Below are 21,601 nucleotides of genomic sequence, written 5' to 3'. Positions count from 1 at the left end.
GCGCGCATATCATCGAACTTTCGATATCCGGCCTCTAGCTCGGATATGTTGTAAACCAGCTGCACAAAATAAGACCGACCGTCAGGAGACCGAACTCACGGAAGCTATATTGAAAACGAAGAAGAGAGAAACTCACCCGGATTATCATCGGGTAGAATGAAGACAGCATGTCGGAGACATGCTGATTCTTCATCGCCTCGATGTCGGCTGGAAGAAGGAGCGCCTGGCACAGCCTCCTGGCCAAGTCGTGGTTGGCCAGGCCCGACGAACCTTCGGAGAATGGGGAGTCAGTCGACCCTCCACCACCGGCCGACCTTCCTTCGTCGCCCGACGCCATAGGGGCCTTCCCTCGGTCGGACATCCAGGCCCTGACGTCGGAGAAGGACGGCAAGCTCGAGCCCGACCGAGTATCGACCGAGGGCACGGCAGCAGCGGGCGCGGGTTGCTCGGGCTCGTGTGCCTCCTCCCGATCCTCCTCTGCCGGCTGATCAGCCGGCGCGCCGTCGATCGATTCATCGGTTGCCCTTCTCTCGGGCGAGGCTGCACCCTCGCCCGATGGTCCCTCGGACGAGACTTCGACGAGCACTGTCGGTGCCGACAGCGCGATTACGGGCTCCGCCCCTGACCCGGTCAGCTCTCTCGGTGGAGCTACTTGGGGCCTCTTGGGAGGCCGCGACGGCCCGGCCCCTTGCGCCGGCCTCTTCCGAACGGCGTACTGGCGTACGTCGGCTGCCGTCAGTCGTGATCTCGGCGGTATATCTGTGAACGACGACAAATGGTTAGCACCATAAAGGAAAAACAAAAAGAAAAAGGGGAAGAAAAATAAAAAACCAACCTAAGCGAGGGACCGGACTGAGGCCGGCGTCGTACAGTGCCTGCTCAGTGACGAGCTCCCTCTGCTTCAGCACTGAGATGTCTTTCAGCCGGTGGAAGTCTTCCCGATCTTCGGCTTCCACCCGACTGTTCTCGTTCAGTTCGGTTCGGAGATTCCCCCAACGAGCAGGGAACCCCCATGGAGTAGAAGAAGATGCGAAAAAGAACTGGTTCTTCCATCCGTGAATGGACAACGGAAGACCAGTGATGAAAGAAAGCCCCTTCCGAGGATTGAAATACCACCACCCTCGGACTTTAGGGTGGGGTCGGAGGACAAAGAAGGCTCGGAAGAGGAAAATCCAAGATTCAGTCAGCAAAAACCGACACAACAAAGCAAAACTGACTATTAGCCGAACCGAGTTCGGCGCGAGTTGCGCCGGGCATAGCCCATAATAGTCGAGTACGTTTCGGACGAATTCCGAAACTGGGAAGCGAAGGCCGGCCCGAAGGTCCTCAACGTAGAAGGCCACTTGGCCCTCGGGCGGGCTATTGACCCGACCATTGGCACCAGGGGCGGACAGCCGAAATTACTCCGGGATGCAATATTGCTCCCGGAGCCGATCGACGTTCGGCCCCGAAAGTGAAGAGACCTCCACCTCCGGGGTCGATCGAGGGTCGTCAGTCGGCTCTCCCGACCGACCTCCTCGTGGGGATGTCCTAGCCATGGACTAAAACAAAAGACAGAAAATGAAGAAGAAGGAGCAGACTGCGAGAAGGCAAGGGAGAAGACCGCGAAGACGGTGATGGCCCTCAGAAGAAAAAGAGAGAACTCCTAAGAAGAAGGAAAGCGGAGTACCTGGAATAGGGGACTACGCGGGCAGAGTCTCGACAGCAGAGTAAGGGGGGTAAACAGCTGGATATGGACGACCCTGTATATATAGTCCCCCCCGACGGTCGAGATGAAGGCACGACCGACGAGGGATTCCCAGATCACGCCACGTGGCATCATCCGGGCCGTCCGTCGACCCAACGGTTCGACGCACCCCCTCCTCAGATCGAGCCACGTCACCTCCATCCGCTCCAACGGACCCATCCCAATGGCCGCCTGCCACGTGGCACAGAGACCGTGACGTTTCGTATCCCCGAAGGGGCGGCGGGAATGACGGTTTCTCTTCCCGATGGGACGAGACGTCCGGCGCTGACACCGACGGGACGTCTGACATCGACAGGACGTCTGACACCGACGGAATGTCTGACACCAACAGGACGTCCGACACCGACAGGACGTCCGATACTGACAGTACACCTGACACCGACAGGACGTCTGACACCAGCGAATCGCCCGGCATTCATGAGGCACCTGTCATCATGTCAACCCACGATACGGTCGTCATATCAGCCCATGGGACGGTCGAAACTTGCCACACTGGTAATCCACTCCTTTCGCCCGACGCTGCTGCCCAAACAAGGACATTGGCCAGCGCGCCATCCGACTCAGGAGTGGAGGGGGGCAACTGTTGGGGAATACCGACCGACCCCACTCATGCTGACTCATCATCGGGCCTATATGTCCGACGCCCGACCGACCGACGGGAGCCGTTACCGACCGACCGACGGGTGCCGTTATCGATCGATCGACGGCTATCGACTGACCGAGGATACGTCAGTCAGGCAGACCTTTTCCGCTCTCCCAACCGACTGCACCATGGAGTCCGATGTCCGACTTCTGCAACGTGCCCGACTGACTGTCGGAGGGGCCCAAATTTTCACCCGACGCCCCTCAGCTGGCCGCCGACCTATGATCGGTCGGCTCCTCCAATCGCCGTACTACTGCCAGAGACTGTCAGTCCGGACAACTGCACGCGGCACTCCCGCCTAGGGACATTATCCCACCTAAGGCATGGTCCATCCTAGCGATTTGACAGCCCCACGACGATTTGACACATTTATGGCGACTCTGACAGTCTCCAGTGAGTTGACAATTCTTCAATTGTTCGCGCCATTAATGACGGCGCCATACCATGCTCCACTATATATATCAGGGAAGGCAACAGTGCTAGAGGTCTTTTTTCGAAACTCTTGGGCTTGCTCCCTCCCTCTCTCTCATCCTCTCCCGTTGAGCTCCTTGTTTTCTTTTCACTGTTGCCTAGTCTTTTTTCTGACTTGATCGTTGGAGGGTCCCCGCCGAAGCCACCTTCGATCAGTGTAAACTTTCTTTTGCAGGCACTCGTTTCCGACGACCAGACGACAAAGGGATTGACCGCAACAAATCTGAATACTGATGAATGATTTATCAACACAGTAAGATCGCAAGAATGACAATAAGACATGGTAAGCTGGTTGTTTATTTAATTCGCTGCACCTTATCGACAACACTGAAGGTGCCTTAAACCTGCCGCAACCGCCTTTCTTGTTATTACAGCAACATTATTACAAACCATGTATTAGCTAATATATCCAGTTGGGTATAAATTTCTTTAAAGAAATGTTCACTAAAATAATAATAATAATAATAATTTTTAACATAATTTTCATAACCTCAATACCTACGGGATATTAGTAGGAAAACAAAAGACAGTAGAAGGTATAATAGTTACACAACGCTTAATGTCATAATTAGAATTAATGCTTTTAAATACCTGGTGCTAACAGAAAATAAATTTTAAAATAGCTGATAACATAACCAAGATACAAACACAATTTGTGGAGCATTCTTACCTTTCAATGACCGTCAGAAGAATTGTCTTCTATTTTCTCTCCAGAAACCACACTAATCTTCCTCAGCTGCAAACAGAGCAAAGTAGAAAACAGGACGACTACTTAAGATATTTATGCAAATTTTGAAAACAATTTGCAAGCAGCGCACCCAACATTGCCTTTTCCTTTTTTCGTTTTTTGGGGTAAACGATATTGCTTCAGAATGCAGAATAACATACTGAAAACAGACTCCTCTATGCAAATTTACGAGGGACTCTCAAGATGATTTCTACAAACACAACTTGGAATACAATTTAACATACAGGCAAAGATTTCTCATGCCATCTCGTATGATCTATATTGGTGAGAGCTGCTTCTTAGGCCATAGAATACTTTCCTCAGAGATTTGGAAAGCACTGAAATGAGGGAAACAGGGAAATAAATGAAAAATAAGAGATTTAGATGCCATCTACTGAACCATGATCAATGAGCTGAGGAGCATGAGCCTCATTGGTGATGCCATTGCAGAAAAAGCATGGAATAGAAATTGTTTCAATGTGTACTCTCAGGAGAAATAGGTATTCGGCTTAAATTTACCCTACATTCTGACATCACAGCCTCACATGGCCGTGAACCCTCACCAAAAACAACAGCATCAGAAATGACATCAGAATGCGGTTCTTTAGCATCACCAGAAAGATCGCCCAGTGCATTGGCATTGGTGCTCTTCCCTTCGTTGGCATCACCAGGGACATTATCTTTGGCTTCAGCAATGACATTCTTTCCCGCTTCTTCTTTCCTCCTACAGGAATTAGCATTTGTCAATGACATTTCTTCAGCAGGTTGCTCATCAATCACCTTCACTTTATCTGCATCAGAAACTTCCGGAGAATCTTTTTCTCCTTTTGCTGTTGCAACAGGGAACATTGCTTTTGCTACTTCACGCTGCTTCTTATACAATGACATGGCTCTCTGCACAGTTCAAACCACGGAGCAAGCACGCATGCCATTAACAAATTAATTTGCAACTGTTTGATTCTGTTATTAATATACTTTCAAGGGAGAGATGCATTAATTTCTTTTCCAATCCCAATTTTCCAATCTCAATACTACACTATGAGTCATCACAAGTATACAAATGATGGTAAACAATGAGTTCGAAAAGAAAAAACCTTGGACTAAGTTTATCATGTTCAATTAATCAAAAGTGGGATTTGTGATAAGCATCCCACCAGGGTTATCAATGATTCACCTTAAATTTAAGGTCCTCATATGTATTTTCATAGAATTGGGCATTGGGCAAACAAACGGTCACCTTAATGTGGAAAATGTGAGTTGTGGGACTTGGAGTGACAATAAGCATCCCACCAGCGTTATCAATGATTTACCTTAAATTTAAGGTCCTGTAATGCATTTTCAGAGAATTGGGCATTGGGCAAACAAACAGCCACCTTAATGTGGAAAATGCAAGTCGTGGGACTCAGATTGACAGGCGAATAATACCTACAATATGCAGACAGACATACAAGAAAAAAAAAATCAAGACATGGCCATTTATGTATATTGTCAGCGGAAAGTGGGTACTCTGGAAGATGAGACAAGAAAAGCCCTAAACAACCATAAAGCAATGAGCCCAAATGATTAAATCAACCTCCCGACCAGTCATTTTTCAAAACAAAAATGTCTCTGTGGTCATGGTAGTGTCACATAAATTGCCTCCACTCAGGTATCCGAACCCTCCATTTTTTCTCAGTTAGAATTTAAGAATCTAAACTCAGTACCATTAAATGAATCTGAAAGGTTTTCGCATATCAGTTTATCCGCATGCAAACTAGAAGTTTGCAAGAATAAAACCTAAAAATACATAAAGAAAATTTAAATTAGCAGAGAGCACCACAGAGCATGAATATACCTGAAAAAAAGCCTCTGTATTTGTAGGAAACAGAGAAGTTAAGAGGTTATTTGGACTCTTCCCTACCACTTTATTCACATCGTTATTGTTCTGTAACAGAAGAAATTTGATAATCAACACCCACATATGCATTATACATGAAGGTACACAACAAAAATTTTTTGTTTAATACAAAAAATGTTGTAAGTACCTGATGGCATCCATGCTTTGAAATATTACATACACCAGGGTCCTTAGTTCCCAATAGCGTTAAGCATTGTTTATACAACTCCGGGGAGGCAAGGTCAACAGAGATATCAAGCTTAGAAAGGTAATTACAGCAAAACCGGGAGCGATCATCTCCTGCTGTTTTAGAAGGAACAGGAGTCTTTTCATCTATAGTTTCTGGAGGTACTTCCGCAGCATTCTTAGCTGCAGGTGCATCATTAGATTGCTTGATTTCAGTGCTTTCAGAATGGGCCTGTTCGCTGCTTGACTTGTTGCCAGACTGCCCAGCCCATCCTTCATCTGGCAGTGAATGAGTTGAAAAATCTGACTCCTGAGGAATCTCGATATTGAAGTTTCCATTTTGTACCTTCCACGTACCAGCACTCGTCTCCCATCCTCTGCCGTCCATTAGATGTCTATTCCGATGATCCCATTCTGGTCTTCCATAGGCATGGGAATCATCACCGAGCACACCAGTTCTTCCATCCCACCCTTGCACCTGAGGATATGGACTCTCCATTATATTATGCCAACCAAAAGGGCGGACATGAGCATGGGTCACATCCATATATGGCCTCATACCAAATAGAGATGGAGCAGGAAACTGCTGCATAGCTGAAGGAAATCCAGCAAGCATAGGTCCATGCTGGAAAGGCGGAAATCCATTAGCAACTGGAGATGGCCATGTTGGGACATTCTTCCAATCACTTCCCTGTCCTCTTCCAGCATTGAAATCGCTGTTTTTTCTGTAACGGCTAATCAATTTACGATCCCCAATTTGAGATATGTTATCATCTTCATATGAACCCAAAACTGGACTCCCAATTCCATGCCGGACAGGTGGCAGAGGTGGAAGATGACCTGGCAAACTTCCAGGGAAATGACCATTTCGGTTGAAAGATGGACCAAGAGGAACATGTTCACTGTTTTCCGTTTTGGAATAATCATCCATACTACGGTTCTTCAACAGTAACTTCTGCTCTTTGACATCATCAGTGGGATAATCTCTTTGATCTTTGTAAGAGCCACCTTTGTTGGCCACATCTTCAATATCATTACTATGCCTTGTGCCACCTCTATATAAAAATTGTCTATCGTTTGTGGCCTGAGATTTTTCCATTAACTGAACTGACGGGGATCGACCATCTGATCTTCGGGTCTTGCCAAATTTTGAAGATGCAGCTGTTTCAATCAGATATTCACCTGAACTAATGTGATCCCTTGTTTTGGTCTTCTCTAAATACCGTGAATCAGAAGTTCCATCACGACCTCCTGAAATGCCTGCAAGATCTCCCACAGTAGCTGCACTAGAGTGATCTCTCTCTCCAGGTGACAAGTCTTGGCATGCAGGCTCTGCTCGCCTCAAGCTATGCCTGAAGACATAAAGATGAAAGAACATAATTCAGGTAAAGAGTATTTCTAACTAAAACATTTCCTTAGACTTTAGTATGTAACCAGTGCTCGCATAAAATATTTCCTGCACTGCATACATAGGTTATCGGACACAGAAGAACACCAGATTGACAAGCAGGTTATCAACAAAACAAAAGAGATGCATGGAAAGAGAACTTCAACAAAAAAAGACACATCAGGAGCTAGAGATACAGGAGTACTGCTCAACAGGCTATCTCCATCACACAGCCACATCCCTTCAAACCCCACACACTCCAGATGGTCAAATATTCAGCTCAAGAAAGATTGAGAGAAAGTGAGAGAAGGGGAGCCGGGCTTTTGTACATACAATGTTACAATGACCTCAAATGGACAGAAAGCTATATCAGGAACATATCCAAATTGTATCCATTTAAATTAATTTGAAGGGTTCTCTGAATTATATGCAAAGATAACGAATTAAAGCAGGCACTGATCATGAAGCATGGATACGAAGACCGAAGGCTATGGTCACTGCCAAGTATACTGGGAGTAAACAGCATATAATAGCTAAACCTGCTAATACCTGCTTTGATCCTTAATGGCATGAACAACAGAGCTGGGAGAACTCTTTGGTCGATTATTGCTGCGATTGGAATCAATCTTGTCTGGCCAAGCTCCGTCAATGTCTCCATCTGACTCTTTTGCACTTTGAGGCCTCAGGTCACCATAAGCATCATTTTCATCAAATGACCTCCTCCTTCCCCTCAAATCCTTATATTTGGTGCTGTGATCCTCACCATAAGAACCACCACGATCACTATCCTGAAGCTTACTTTTCTTATAATGACTCTCTGAAATCCAATTTTCATCCCTGTGATGCTTACTGTCAGATCTGTTGCTAGCATGATCCCTTGAGGAATGCTCTCCTTGGCGTCTGTCATCTCGATGCCTTTGATCTCTGTCAAGATCCTCCCAGTATTTATCTCTATACCTTCCATCTTTATGCCTTTCACCCCTGTGCCTTTCATTTCTATAGCTTTCATTTTTGGGGCAATCATCTCTTGAAGATAATCGCCTGTCATCACTATCCCTGCCATCACCCTGCCACTTATCTCTATCAGCGGAGCCATCTCCCCCACCCCTTGGTTTCTCAAGCTCCTTCTCCAACTCAACATTGAGTAAGTCATCTCGTATCTGCCATTCTGTAGATCCAAAAACAAATGAAATATATCATTAAACAAAATAATGCTTGACCGTTACTGTCAGGAATATTGTTAATAAATAATGTTGATGGACTACATTATGCATATCGAGAAAATTTCTAGTACATCTTCTCCATTCCATAATATAACAGATACAAAAGAAAAATGCACTGGTTTAACTGCCTAGGCAAAACTTATTAAACATAGCAAGCGCAGATAAAAAAGAAATTAGATGCATAAAAAAGTAGTAGTACATTATGCTTTATTACCAACCAAACAGAAAAATGTCATGCAACTTTTATCTCCAATAGAGAAGGATAAATCGTCAAAGTGGGATGTTTGAGAACATGAATGGGGAACGATGATTACTGTGTGAACTTATTTCATAGAAATCCCCTCACAAACTTTCCACAATATTATGAAATCAAGAGAAGCACATATAGACTAATCTTTTAAGAAATGCATATATTAAATAGACAGCCACTTCACAAATCACAACAAAAGAAAATACATGTTCATAGCATGTAACTTGATCATCACCATCAATGCTTCATTTGATACTGTTAACACCTCCAAGATCTCAAGTGAGTTGAAGATAAATGGGCACTGGAACAGATGTTTCATGAATACATATTGTACCTACTGTTGGTTTGCAACAAAAAAAAAAATCCTGAGCAGATGACTGATAGGTTGCGATTATAGATGCTAACCTCTGGAAGGAATTCCTATGATTAGCAAGGCTAGCACAGACAAGCTTGCCATCTCCCCTTGTGGGCCCCATAAGGATCTCCCTATCATGGACCGCATAAGGATAGTGGCCTCTCCACTACCTTGTCAAATTGGCTTGCAGATGATGTTCTCATCTCTTAAAACCCTGAGCTTATTGTCAATGTGCTGCAAGGTCTCTAGGCTTGACAACAGACATTGCTAAATTAAGAGGAAGCAGACTTAAAATCTATCTAGGTTGATGGATTGTTTAGAGTTTTCCCTTGAAACTTTTAATTCCTCATTAGCTATTCATACCCAATAACTAATAAGATACAGAGTAAATATGAATCTTTGAAGAATGCAATTCTCTTCCTCTTGCAATATTCAACACCTCATAAAACATATAGGCAATTTTTCAAGGGAGAGACATACTAATGCTCAAAAATGACAATTTCTATATGTTACAGCAACTATTAGTGGTGCATGCTGCCATAGTAACCAAGAATTTTTTTTATTTATATAAATCAACGGCATAATAAAGGCCAGGTGTAAGCATCACTTTAACATGCATGTTCGAGTTATTACAAGTTATCTGGGGCCTCGCATAGTCGAGCATAAAACAGCTTTAAAATCCTATTGACATTGTTGCCAAGCCTCCACCACTTCAATTACATGTGATGGAATTACACATAATGAATAACACAAGTACTGCTTTTTATATTCTTGCATTGTATCAAAAGAGAAAAAATGAACCAGATTCAAAACCCTGACTGTGTACAATATTAATGAGGCAATATTTAGCTCTCACTCAAAACAAAAATAGATTCATAGGAAAAATAAATTAAGAGAAAATCAACTCACCAAAGTTGACACTTGATTTCATAATTTTGATTCCAATATGCTTATGCCAGATCTCATATACTTTTCTAAAGGAGTCATCATGACCTCCATTATCAAGACTCATATACCATTATCAAGTAAACATACATTCCATTCAGAGATTTTGCCTAACAAATATACTGATAGTTAAGAAAGTGAATAAAATGGTACAACTTAACAAAAGGAATCGCAGAGGAGAATCACATTCAGTGTCTTCTTCTGACAGCTTCAAAAGGCATGGTTAACTCTTCGTATTTTAGCTCAAAGTGATTAGCAAAATATATCTATTGGAGAAACTATACAATATTATGTTACAAATAATTAAATTATTTAGTGATCTGCTTAAAGCCTAAAACAACTTTTAGGTTCAACGTTTTCTACACTGTCACTCAACTAGTTCATAAATTAAATAATGGTAATTCCCAAATCGTTCAACAGAAAAGCCATCTTTCAAGCCCATCAATCTATCATAACCTAACTTCTGCAAACCTGATTAAAATTTCTCTTTTCCTAATACAATTGACTTCAGAGAACCAAATCAGAAAAACAAGACATCAGCAGAATTGCTCTCCCTGAAAGTATATGGTACCCAGCATGCAGACTGCAAGATTGAAAATGACCTAGAGAAAATACATTAACCCAAGCATGAAAGCTTTAGCCCATGAATATGCAATGGAAGATATGCATGCCCCACAGAAAGAAAAAGGTTTGCTCCCAAATTTTAATGATCAAACTTGAATTCAATATATTATCAACTTCATGTCCAATATTTATCATCATGAAACAAATTCAGAAAAGGGTAAGGAAGCCTATCAAATTCCATGCCCTTAACCCAGATATCAAAACAAATCTGAAATCAAAATCTAAATTCAATACATAAAGATCCCAAATCTGACCTATTGGGAAAGCTATTCATAAGCACCATAATCTACATTCTAGTCCATGATGGAAACTGAATATATCAAAGCCTTAACACACCAATGAGATCTTCTGGCAACCATTTTTTAGCCCAACCCAGAACCTCCAATCTTCGTTTCAAAGAGTTTAAATTATTTGTAAGTAAAATGGAAAATGTAGGAATACTAAAGAATAGACTTTGGTTTGAACAGATCTAGAAAAGTCTCACATAAAATGTCAAAAGCTAGCGAGTTTATATTTGTCTGAAACCCAAAAAATGAAATCCTTGCAGTAACTAACGAGGAGAAAAATGGTGGCAAGAAAATATCGGTGGCCTGCAATTCGGCACTGTGGAAAAGGTTCTTTCTTGGCCATACGCAAGCTCAAGCTACATTTTATTGTTATTCTTGCTTTGGAGATTATATTACCTTTCAACAGTATAAAACCGCTCTCTTAAATTGAGCTATAGAAAAGCCTCATGACCTACAATAAATAATGCAAAGAAAATATACCTGTCAGAGAGTTCAGTAACTTTAACCTCCGAAACACTTAAATTCAAAGCTAAGATTGTGAAGCAACAAGTGTCGATCTCATGCAATCATTCCAATGCATTTCAGGTCCCAATACACATCTAATCTCAGTCCAACAATCTAAGGGACATCCATATACTCACTACATCAATTACTGGTTTGTTTTGTATGCCTCTTTAGTTAATTCTCTTACACATGCCAAAATAGGAAATGAATAAACTACTAGTCCTTTTTCATAACCTAACTGATCTGCAAAAGACAATACTAGTTTGAATTTCCACAGAAACAGGCAGAGGACTAGAGATGGAAAATAGTAACTGAAACCTGGTAACTGGTTCAAGTTGATCTTGGGATTTTGAAAGAGAAGATTCAACTCAGGGAAAATTACACACATAAAAATGAAAATAATTAACATGTCAGACTTCATTACCAACTGAACCTTTTCACTAACAACTGCCTTCAACCTATCGCCAAACAACCATATCTTTTTCATGTAAATTTGAAATGGAAATAGCAGTGTTATGAACCCTTTAGAGTATTGTGGCATCAAATGCCTTTGAAATGTAATATTTTTCTTATAAGGCAGCAACAATATTGACAGCTTTGAAGGGATCAGAATGCTCAGCAACCAAAGAGATTAAAGAAAAACTAAGAAAAACAGAGCTAAGAGTAAATTGAAGGAACAGCAAAAAAGAAATTCATTAATTTTAAATTACAATGAATTTGCTAAGATGGTATAAGCTTATGCAACAAAGCATCGGGAGACTAAGTGAGGTTGACCTGCATAGTAAATATAAAAAGGGAACCAGCTTGACCTTTCCCCACTTCAATTCAATTTGCAAATTGAAGAAATTATGCCATGAGAGGAACCACAGTTTAATATCATCTACATCCTCTGGGAGACAAGGGCTTAGAAGCTATGATGGAGGAACCTCCAAATTATTCAAATTGGGTGAGATCCATTAGTGATTATATCTCACACCGGAGTTTGGCATCTCTATAAGCATATTCATGGTTTTGACTAAAGGATCTGCAGTGCCTATTTATGGATCTGAAAAATCATAACAAGATTTAGTAACCCTCATACAAACATGACTTGTCTGGTTACACACATTTTGGTCATTGGATACCTAGAACGTGCATGCAAAAGGTATATGCAAGTGCAACCACTGCTACAGCTACCTCCCCCGTACCAATCTAATATAGTATGCGCTTGCTACCTATGTTGGCGGTGGTGGTCAGTGCTTACCACAATACTATTGAGTTCATGGAGCACATGAGATAGTATCACTAGTGATACTAACAGTACACCTTATTCTCCAGATCTCAAGGTTGCAAAAAGATATGGAAATCACCAAAATCGTTTGCTATTTGTTTAATTGTTTCTATCAAAAGTTACCTAACTATGCAATTGTATGTACTATGTCGAACAGCCATGGACAATGATGCCAAGGATAAATATCAATGCTAGACTTCTATGAAGTAATTGATGGCTGCATTATTTCTTCAAAACATCTATGAAAAAATATAAAGCAATTAAATGTTGGCCTGTTTAAATAAATGCACCTTAAAACACTAGCTGCAAGCTGCTTGACAGATTTGTATAATATTTTGTGTTGGCACATTCCAAGAATTAGCATGGGTCAGCATAGTATACATACCAGCATGATCCCTAGATGGCACATGCATGATATACAGGCTTCAATTCTCAAAACCAGTAAGATACAAACAGACAAGAATTTAACTAGCTCATATTAACAAATGATGCGGAATTGCTCAGAAGATGTTCCCAAGATTGACCACGATTGCAGGGACAATGGAAGTTATCAGCAGGCATGCTTTTCACATCTTCTGATAACATGTCATCTAGGCATCCCTGCTGTCTAGAATTCTTTCTAGAAGTTCTACCCCACTTTTTAATATAAATAAATTGTTGGTGTTATATATTACTTTTGTTCTGATCTAAGCCTCCACCATCTTTCTTTTCTATCAAAAGAATTGTATATCTTCATAGACATTTAAAATGAAAAGCAAGAAATTAGTGAATCAGTTTCACATTTTATCTCTGAAATCTAAACTGCAAGAATATGCATATCCAAATATCGAGAGAGAGTAGGCAATGTTGTTCTGATACATGGAAAATTAAGAGAGAGATAGGTCATAAGAAGATCGATAAAGTTCAGTCCATGGAAAGCATTTTACCCATAACTTTTTGCTTGTTCCCAAGAAAAAAGCCTAGGCTTTCAATACAGAAGTAAGAAGAAATAAAGCGGTCATGTCAAGCCTTAAAAAGATATCATCTAGAAGAGAAACTACCAAATTTGCCTTTCTAGAGTGCCATTAAGATTTCCACAATCATCGTAAACAATAGGAGTATAAGAAAGGGAGAAAGCAGTCATCCCTACATTTTACACTTTGTATTCCCTCCTTATTAGGGATTAACTTGAAATCTAATGCTTGGCTATGTGAAGTTCCTTATGAGATCCATTTGGCACTTGGCTTGATACCCTAGAAGAACTCATCTATGATTATTGATTATCAACTTAAAGACAGAATAGATAAAATGGCGTTGGCCTAACCCTCTATGGCACAGAATCAACATTCTATAGCATGGAATCAGGTCTTTGATAACAAGTCCAATCAAGCAATTCCCTAGTTTTTCAGGGAATAACTATAAATAGCCCCACTCAAAAATTCAATCTAACTTAATCCTTTGAAAGCAATATCTAATGATGGATACTGTATATTGTATGGTGTAAAATAATTCAAGTTATTCAAGAGAGCAAAAAAATAACAAGAAGTTTGTTTATTTTTTGATAAAACATAACAACAAGTTAACAGACAAAAAAGATAGACAGCCTGGATCCAGTCCACACATAATAGCCATGAGAATGTGAAAAGAACTAACTAGCACTAAGGGCAACTTTGCACCGTCATCTACAGATATGGCTAACAAGCAATGCATGACAGACCAATGAGAATCACAAGCTTGTTTTCTATCATGCATCAGCATCAAAGCATTTGCTGCATACACTTTTCCTGCATATATCCCTTCAGTCACATGATTAAACAAATATTTACGGTAGAATAACGATATGGCAGCATAAAACTTATGGAGTCTCCATAATGGTTAGTTCCCAGATAATTGACACTGGAAATGAACAGTCAAGTGCCCATGTGCCAGTCACCGCATCTGTATTAGTAGTTTTTTTTTTTTTCCTCAAAACTTGTAAAGTTTGATAACCATGCTGGTTACAATTCTAATCCTATTCTTGAAACTAGACAGAAGCAGCAATGTTCCAAGCTTTTCAATTTCTATAATAACCTTACTTAGGGTTCACTTAAATCATACCAAACTTCTGCTATAAACATCATTGGACTCCACGAAGCAGGAGTCCAAGGGGGAACTCTCTTTCACTCTACGCATGATAAGAGTCCCGCTTACTCCCAAATCCAAAATAATCATGATTTGTTGGTCGTAGCAAGATATGCCTCATAATTCATAAACAATTTCATCATTGTCCAAGATTTTTTTTTTTTTTAATACTGTAACCACTGCATCTAGACATGCATTTGAGCGTGCATTAGTAATTTAGTAGTAGTATTACCTGGCTAAATCCAAAAGACTATGTCAGTTCAGAAGGTAATGAACGATATTACACAACTTGTCGTATAACAGCCTCAGAAGCATATATTGTCAGAGAAAGTTATCATGAGAAAATCTGGAAAATAAAAAGCCAAAGTGACAGGTCATCTTACCACTAAGTTCCTTATCCTTCTTCAGGGCTCTCTCATCTTCAGAGCAGCTCGTTTTAGCCACTTGGTTCCAACTGCCAAGGTCATCGGGCCTCTCATGCCTGGATCCATGGGCCTTCTTATCCCTCTCCAATCCACGATCCCTCTCCTTCTCCTTTACATTCTTGTACTGGCTACTGCTTTCCCTACGGGTCAAATCACGGCTTAAGTCCTTCTCCGGCCCACGCACCCTCCCCTTCTCCTTTGCATCCTTGTATTGGCTACTGCTTTCCCTACGACTCGACTCGCGACTCAAATCCTTCTCCGACCGCCGCTTCGTCAACTCGACCTTACTGCTACCGTCCTCATACCTTTCCGCGGAACCTTCAGGCCTTCTTCTTGACCTATCCCTCGAAGCGACAGCAGAAATCTTCGACTTTGTCGCCTTCTCCGACTCTGCAAGCCCGGAGTTCTCACCTTTAGGGCCCAGATCAGCCACGCGATCATCCTTTCTAGCACCATTCAACCGACCACTCGCTGCCAAGTCTTCTTCCCTATTTTTCCGCTTTCTCCACTGCTCCACAGACATATCCCCACCACCAGGCTGCGGCAAAGACGAGGACTTTTGCTTCTCAGATTCCCGATCCCTCGAAACCCTAGAACCACTGCCCTGCTCTTCAACCCTCTCCTTGCGGCCCCTCGAGTGCCTATCCTCCTCGGAGTCTGACCGCTCGCCGTACTTGTGCTCCCTGTGCGATCTATGGCGGGAACTCCGTGGCATGTTGTGCCAAACCTCAAAACCCTAACTCCAAAATCCGGGTCGAAAATCCAAAAAGCGAACAAAAACCCCAAAACGCCGCCCAAACGTCTTCAAGAAGCAATCTTTCCAGACGGCTCCGAAGCAAAACAGAACGAAATCTTGCGGTACTTGCCAAAATCCGGCACCGCCGCCGAGAAAAAAAGGCCCGTCTTGGGATCAGATACCGAAGAAAGGATAGAAAAAGCGGAGCACTATCTCTCCAGACGGCGGAAGGAGATCGGAATCCAAGAAGAGAGGCAAGAGACGAGGGCGAAGGGAGGAAGAGGAGGGAGACGGAAATCGCCGGGGATATTCCTTCAGAACGAAAGAAAGATAACACCTGAAAATTTCTGTTGTCGTGAGAAAAATTTGGACTCCAGTCGCGTCCGTGGAAAGCCGGGGATAACCTAGAATTTTCGTGGACGAAAACATCCTTGACCATTTCACGGTATTGCAGGAAGGTCCAGCGGGTTTTGGCCTTCATTTGGGATTGCTTCACGCGTCGGGATAAGGGTAGAATAGTAATTAGATTGAGGCTTCAGATGTCGGCGATTCGGTGCCTCGCGGTTGTTATGGGCGTCCGTACCGGCGGAGTGACGAAGGTCAGGTTTGGATGATCCGCAGGGACAATGTTGCTAAGTTGGACTGAGATCCGTGATTGGTGTTGCCGAGTTATTTACGCAAAATAAAAGAATCAAAAGGAACTGTACATGTTAGCTTGCCGATTACCTGAGGTGCACTTAACTCGGCTGTCTCTTAGTCTACGGTTTGATGGCCACCGCCACGCAGACAAAATTTTTGGATGTCTCCTCTCAAATAATTCATTTTTTGTTTGGAAATGCAGAAGTTTGGCTTCTCCTCTCCAACAACTCGTCCATGCAACATAAGACTTAAAATGTCCATTTCCAATGTAGCTGTATTTCCTTGAAACTATATGAATTTTGACCATGTTTTCCATCTGCTAATCTTTATGGTTTGTTATGGCTATGCAGCATTTATTCTAAATACCGTTCATTGAGATTGTATTCCAAAATAGTACAGCGATTTTATTTTAGAAAATTGGTGACATATTTTGTTGTGTGCACGTATGCATGCAAGTGTTACTAGCTTTTTTATTTCCTTTTTTATTGATTCATAAGCATTGAGTGTCTGATGGTTTTGCCATTAGGTTCTGACCTTTCCACGGGAGAATTCTATCATTCTATATGTCTCCTGAATAATAAAATAAAGCAGTCTGAAGAGATGCTGCAGATGTATACGGGGGTTGCTTCGGTGCCGCTCAATGGTATTTTACTTTCTGACTTTTTTGATTATATATTGATACGAGACTTATATGGGTGCTCCATGTTATTAAAAAAAATTATTTGACTTTGTAATCTGATGCTAATTATTCGTTCCCTTTTTCCTGTGTTGTCGTTTATTGTTCTCTTCAAGCCTATCAAATTCGCAGTAATGTTCACCTTTGGAAACATGTTGGCAATAGGACGGTATGTAGAGTTATAATTGACCTTGTTAGAAAAAAATAAGTATCTATATTTGATTTCTGTTATTGACAACGATCATCTTCTTGTAAACATTGTAAATATTTTTTCTTGTGTTGTGGTCAATCTCCTCATCGTCTGATCGCTGGAAACGAGCGCCTGCAAAAGAAAGTCCGCACTGACCGGAGGTGGCTCCGGCGGAGACCCTCCGACGGTCAAGTCAGAGAGGAGACTAGGCAACAGTGAAAAAAAAATAAGGAGCTCAACGAGAAAGAGAGCGAGAGCTAGAGAGGAGGGGTTCAGAAGTTTCGAATGGACCTCCTGGCACTGTTGCCTTCCCCGATATATATAGTGGAGCGCGGTATGGCGCCGTCATCAATGGCGCAGATAATTGGAGGAGTTGTCAAATCGTCGGAGACTGTTAGAGTCACCGTGGGCTGTCAAATCACCGTGGGTTGTCAGAATCAACCCATGTCCTTGACAGGACAATGTTCCAGGGCGGTCACACAGCACGTCCTTGACAGGACAGCAGCCCACAGTGGTCGTACGGTATTTGGGAGGGCTGGCCGATCATACGTCGGTATTCGGCTGCCGGAACGTCGGGTGATGATCCGGAGGCACCGTCGGCTGGTCTGGTGTCTTGCTTAAGTCGGATGTCGGCTGCCACCCCCGACAGTGAGTCGGTAATATGAGTTCGACCGCTCGGTCGGTCGGGAACAGCATGGGTCGGTTCGGCCGACACACCTTCGGTCGGATATTGTCGGCAGCCGTCTGTCGGGGCCGTCGGTCGGAGTCGTCCGTCGGGGTCATCCATCGGTCGTCGGTCGGAGTCGTCTGTCGGGGTCGTCCGTCGGAGTCGTCCGTCGGAGTCAGTCGGGGTCGTCCTCGGGGTCGTCCGTCGGAGTCGTCCGTCGGTCGTCGATCGGGGTCGTCCGTCGGAGTCGTCCGTCGGGGTCGTCCGTCGGTCGTCGGTCGTCGGTCGGGGTCGTCGGTCGGGGTCGTCCGTCGGAGTCGTCCGTCGGTCGTCGGTCGGGATCGTCGGTCGGGGTCGTCTGTCGGAGTCGTCCGTCGGTATATCTCAACACCTTGCAATCTGAGTTTTGGAACGAGGACTTTCAATGTTAACAACACTGTTTGATTTCTAGTAAATCTTATTCTGTTTTTTTTGCAAATACTAATTTGCTGTTCTTTTCCCTTTTGTTTTAAGTTGGCTCTTTTTTGCACTTTCAGTCTTCCTCCTTTAATCATTGTTCAATTTTCTGGAAATCCTGTATGGTAAATTGAGCCTTTGCATGGCAGCACGGCCTTCATGATTGGACCAGGATGACGGGTAAGAATGATGCTTGATCTAGTTAGTGCTTATGCAACAGCAATTTACATTGGATGTGTCATGGACCCTCGTTTATGCACTTTGGGTGAGTTTTATGCCACAATCTAACTAAAACACTGTGTTTCTCCTTTAATTGTTCCTGTAAAAGCATATGGACTTCAACTTGATGCTTCCTTTGGATATGTTTTCATTGTTGTAAAGATTATAACAAGGTGTTGGTACTGCTTGCAATTATAAGTGAAATTTGTGCTCTTACTTGGTAAATCTGCTTTTCCCATCATTGTTTCTGCATATTAATTCAATAATCAATTTTTTTGGCTGTCGTGTCATTAAGTTCATAAAGAGAATACAAAGAGATAGGGGAAAGGAGTATCAGATACATAAGAAACTAGGCAAACAAAAGGTGCACATGAAGCATTCCCCTAGCTATTGGAGACTAATCATTATTCATGTTAATTTAGTGTATCCGATGAAGTATGGAAAACCCTAATCTTTCTAGAAATAGGACAAGAAATTTCTTCCGAATGTCAGATAATATTGCCGTCATCATTAAACATTAGTGATGTATCGTGATTACCCCTTTCCTCAACTTGTTCAACTTGCGAGTCTTGGAAAGTCTTTTAAAGAAAGGACTCGATCTCAGCTCCTTTAGTTGTTCAAGCAAGTTATTCTATACAATATTAATTTTTTCTTGGCAAGTTATGGTCGTTATATAGCTTTAGTGTTTTACCTAACCATGAGCTGGTGAGCGTTTAAATTTTTTTTACCAACCTTGTCTTATAATAGATATCATGTGAAATTTGGCCCATTTGAGCCAATTTTGAATTGATCAGCGCAAGAAAAATCATGATCCTCTTGTCTGATTCTCATCGCTAGGTGGCAAGACTAGCAAATGATGGCTGATATGGGATCTCCAAGCCAATGCTAGCAGTCAATAGTTATTGGAGGCCGATATAACCGATAAATAGTCGGTGTTAAGCCAACCTTATTTCTTTTATGACTGTTTTTTATTTGAATCCTCTCCTTCTCTGAATTTGGCGACACCTGGCCCTCTCCCTTCCCTTCCCTCCCTTGCCCCTCCTCTTCAGTAGCTGATGAGCTATCTTGGCTAAAGCTCGACCATCCAAAATCCTTGCTTTCCTCTCTCTAACCCATCCTTACCCCATTGTTAGTTGATTTTGAGCTCTTAAACTGCTGGAAAATCATCATTGTCAATCAAGATTCTGTCTATGTTAATCATCGATAACTCTTTTTTCCTCACCCACCTCCATTTTTTTTTGACCAAAACCTGATCCCCTCCATTTCTGATCGATCAAACACATGGTTCTAGGAGGTTTTCCTCAGATTCAACATTCTTCTTGACCACCGCCGCCAATTGCCTTGGCTAGCTGATGACCACCCTAATGGCCTCAGCTTGACAACCACTAAGGCTCCCTCTTCTCTCACCTATCCTTCCATTCCTTTCCTTCCCCTCTATATCATCATCTTCTCTCTTTTTTTTCTTTCCAATTCTTTCATTAATTAATAATTCAATAAATTTCTATACTTCATGTTCTCATTAGTTTTTATTTTTGATCTATACCTAGATATTACTAGTATCGATGGAATGAACCTCGACTCTGATCCGACCCAAACAAATTTTCAGTCTCAACCTCTCTACCTATTAATTTATTGAGACTAAGCCTACTTTTCATTAATTAGGTTAATTTTCTTTTAATTTGAGAATTGGATTTGACTTAGGGGTTTTTATTTGATGAGATAGAAATGTAGATCTGGATGTTGAGGAGGCATGATCGTGATCAATTCCTCTACATTTAAGTAACCACAAATCTCATTAAAAAATTATTAGATCTAAGAGTTGGTCAAGACCCCTGGATGTTAGATCAAATTCGATGATCTGGATCAAAACTTGCTATCTCATAAATCAAACTATCTACTAATTTTTAAAAGTCTAATAGGATGCTTAATTATTTTAGATTTTGGTTAATATATATGGTTGGTGAATTTTTATGAAAATCTGAGACAAGAATTTATAAATTATATCTACCCTTGGTGTATTTTCATATATGTAATCTAATTTCTCAATTTATCTAATGCTATGAAAAATTATTTAAATTAAGTAGTTTATGTGCTTTACATAAAATATTTGTTAAATATTGGATCAAATTTACATGATATACTTGGACATAAATTCTTTTTTCATGAAATGTGTTGTGTTGGTTCCGCTGCTCTTTAGTCCGACTATAATCACATAGGATTAAAATCTAATCTTTTTCTGAGCCTCCAGTAAGATAGTCATTGGTACATGCTAACTGATGGTGTATTATAGTTAGGAGCTATTTTTTTTTTTTTTCAAACTTGGTCAAGTGGGGCTAATTGTTGGTATATAATATTGAGAGCATGTTTCTTTTTGTGATACTACAGCTATTTTTTCTTTCGAACTTCTAGTGGGGTAATCATTGATATATCACCAATGGATAGCATATGGTCAGGATCTAGTCTTTATCGAAGCTAGCCACACCCTTAATTGTTGGAAAAGTATTTCGATCAAAAGCACATTTTGGGTTTGATGTTGATTAATTTGATTTGTTTCTATATTCATTGGAATACTTTTGTAAAAAATCATGCAAGCTCCAAATTTATTTTTTTATATAAAATATTTTATTGAACTAGAGATTTTGATAACTAAAGTTAATTCACTCATATTTTCTATTTTTTTAGATTCAGAAGAATATATGGGGTTGGGGCCAAGCAGTGAGGAGCATTGGATCTTAGTTGGGATTTGCTTAATGTAATTTGAAACAAATATTGATTTATCTTTATTAATCTTTGTGAACTATTTTTATTTGAATGAATATATTAAAAATTTACTTTTATTAGCATTGTTTTTGATTGATATGAACGCATGTGAATAAAAAGACAGACCTTATATATCTTGTGGGCTTAAATTCTAGGAATGTGCGGCCTCTGTCACACCTCTGGCTCGAGCCGTCAGGTCAGGGCATGACATGTCACAAGATTCACAGCCGGTTTTGTT

The 21,601-nt window shown here is 41.6% G+C and overlaps 1 protein-coding gene across 1 annotated transcript; it reads right to left on the bottom strand.

The window, feature by feature from the left end:
* Window positions 1-3,980: 3,980 nt before the first annotated feature.
* LOC105040692 (uncharacterized) lies at window positions 3,981-16,059 on the bottom strand. The gene is made up of 5 exons (XM_010917346.4): window positions 14,979-16,059; window positions 7,587-8,205; window positions 5,613-7,002; window positions 5,423-5,512; window positions 3,981-4,482 (listed from the first exon to the last, which is right to left on the bottom strand). Exons 1-5 carry the CDS (start codon window positions 15,733-15,735, stop codon window positions 4,063-4,065), a joined length of 3,276 nt encoding a protein of 1,091 aa, XP_010915648.1. The 5' UTR covers window positions 15,736-16,059; the 3' UTR covers window positions 3,981-4,062.
* Between the last annotated feature and the right edge of the window lie 5,542 nt (window positions 16,060-21,601).

This window comes from Elaeis guineensis, chromosome 3 (assembly GCF_000442705.2).
Source record: "Elaeis guineensis isolate ETL-2024a chromosome 3, EG11, whole genome shotgun sequence".
Classification (NCBI taxonomy): Eukaryota; Viridiplantae; Streptophyta; class Magnoliopsida; order Arecales; family Arecaceae; genus Elaeis; species Elaeis guineensis.
This window is presented reverse-complemented; position numbering and strand designations above follow the sequence as displayed.

Excerpts from the sequence above, each read along its gene's own strand:
- LOC105040692 (XM_010917346.4), bottom strand. The coding sequence starts at position 15,735 with ATGCCACGGAGTTCCCGCCATAGATCGCACAGGGAGCACAAGTACGGC. Across the intron at positions 8,206-14,978 it reads GAAGGATAAGGAACTTAGTG|AATGGCAGATACGAGATGAC; the intron begins GTAAGATGACCT and ends TTGGATCTACAG. Across the intron at positions 5,513-5,612 it reads CAAAGCATGGATGCCATCAG|AACAATAACGATGTGAATAA; the intron begins GTACTTACAACA and ends CTTCTGTTACAG.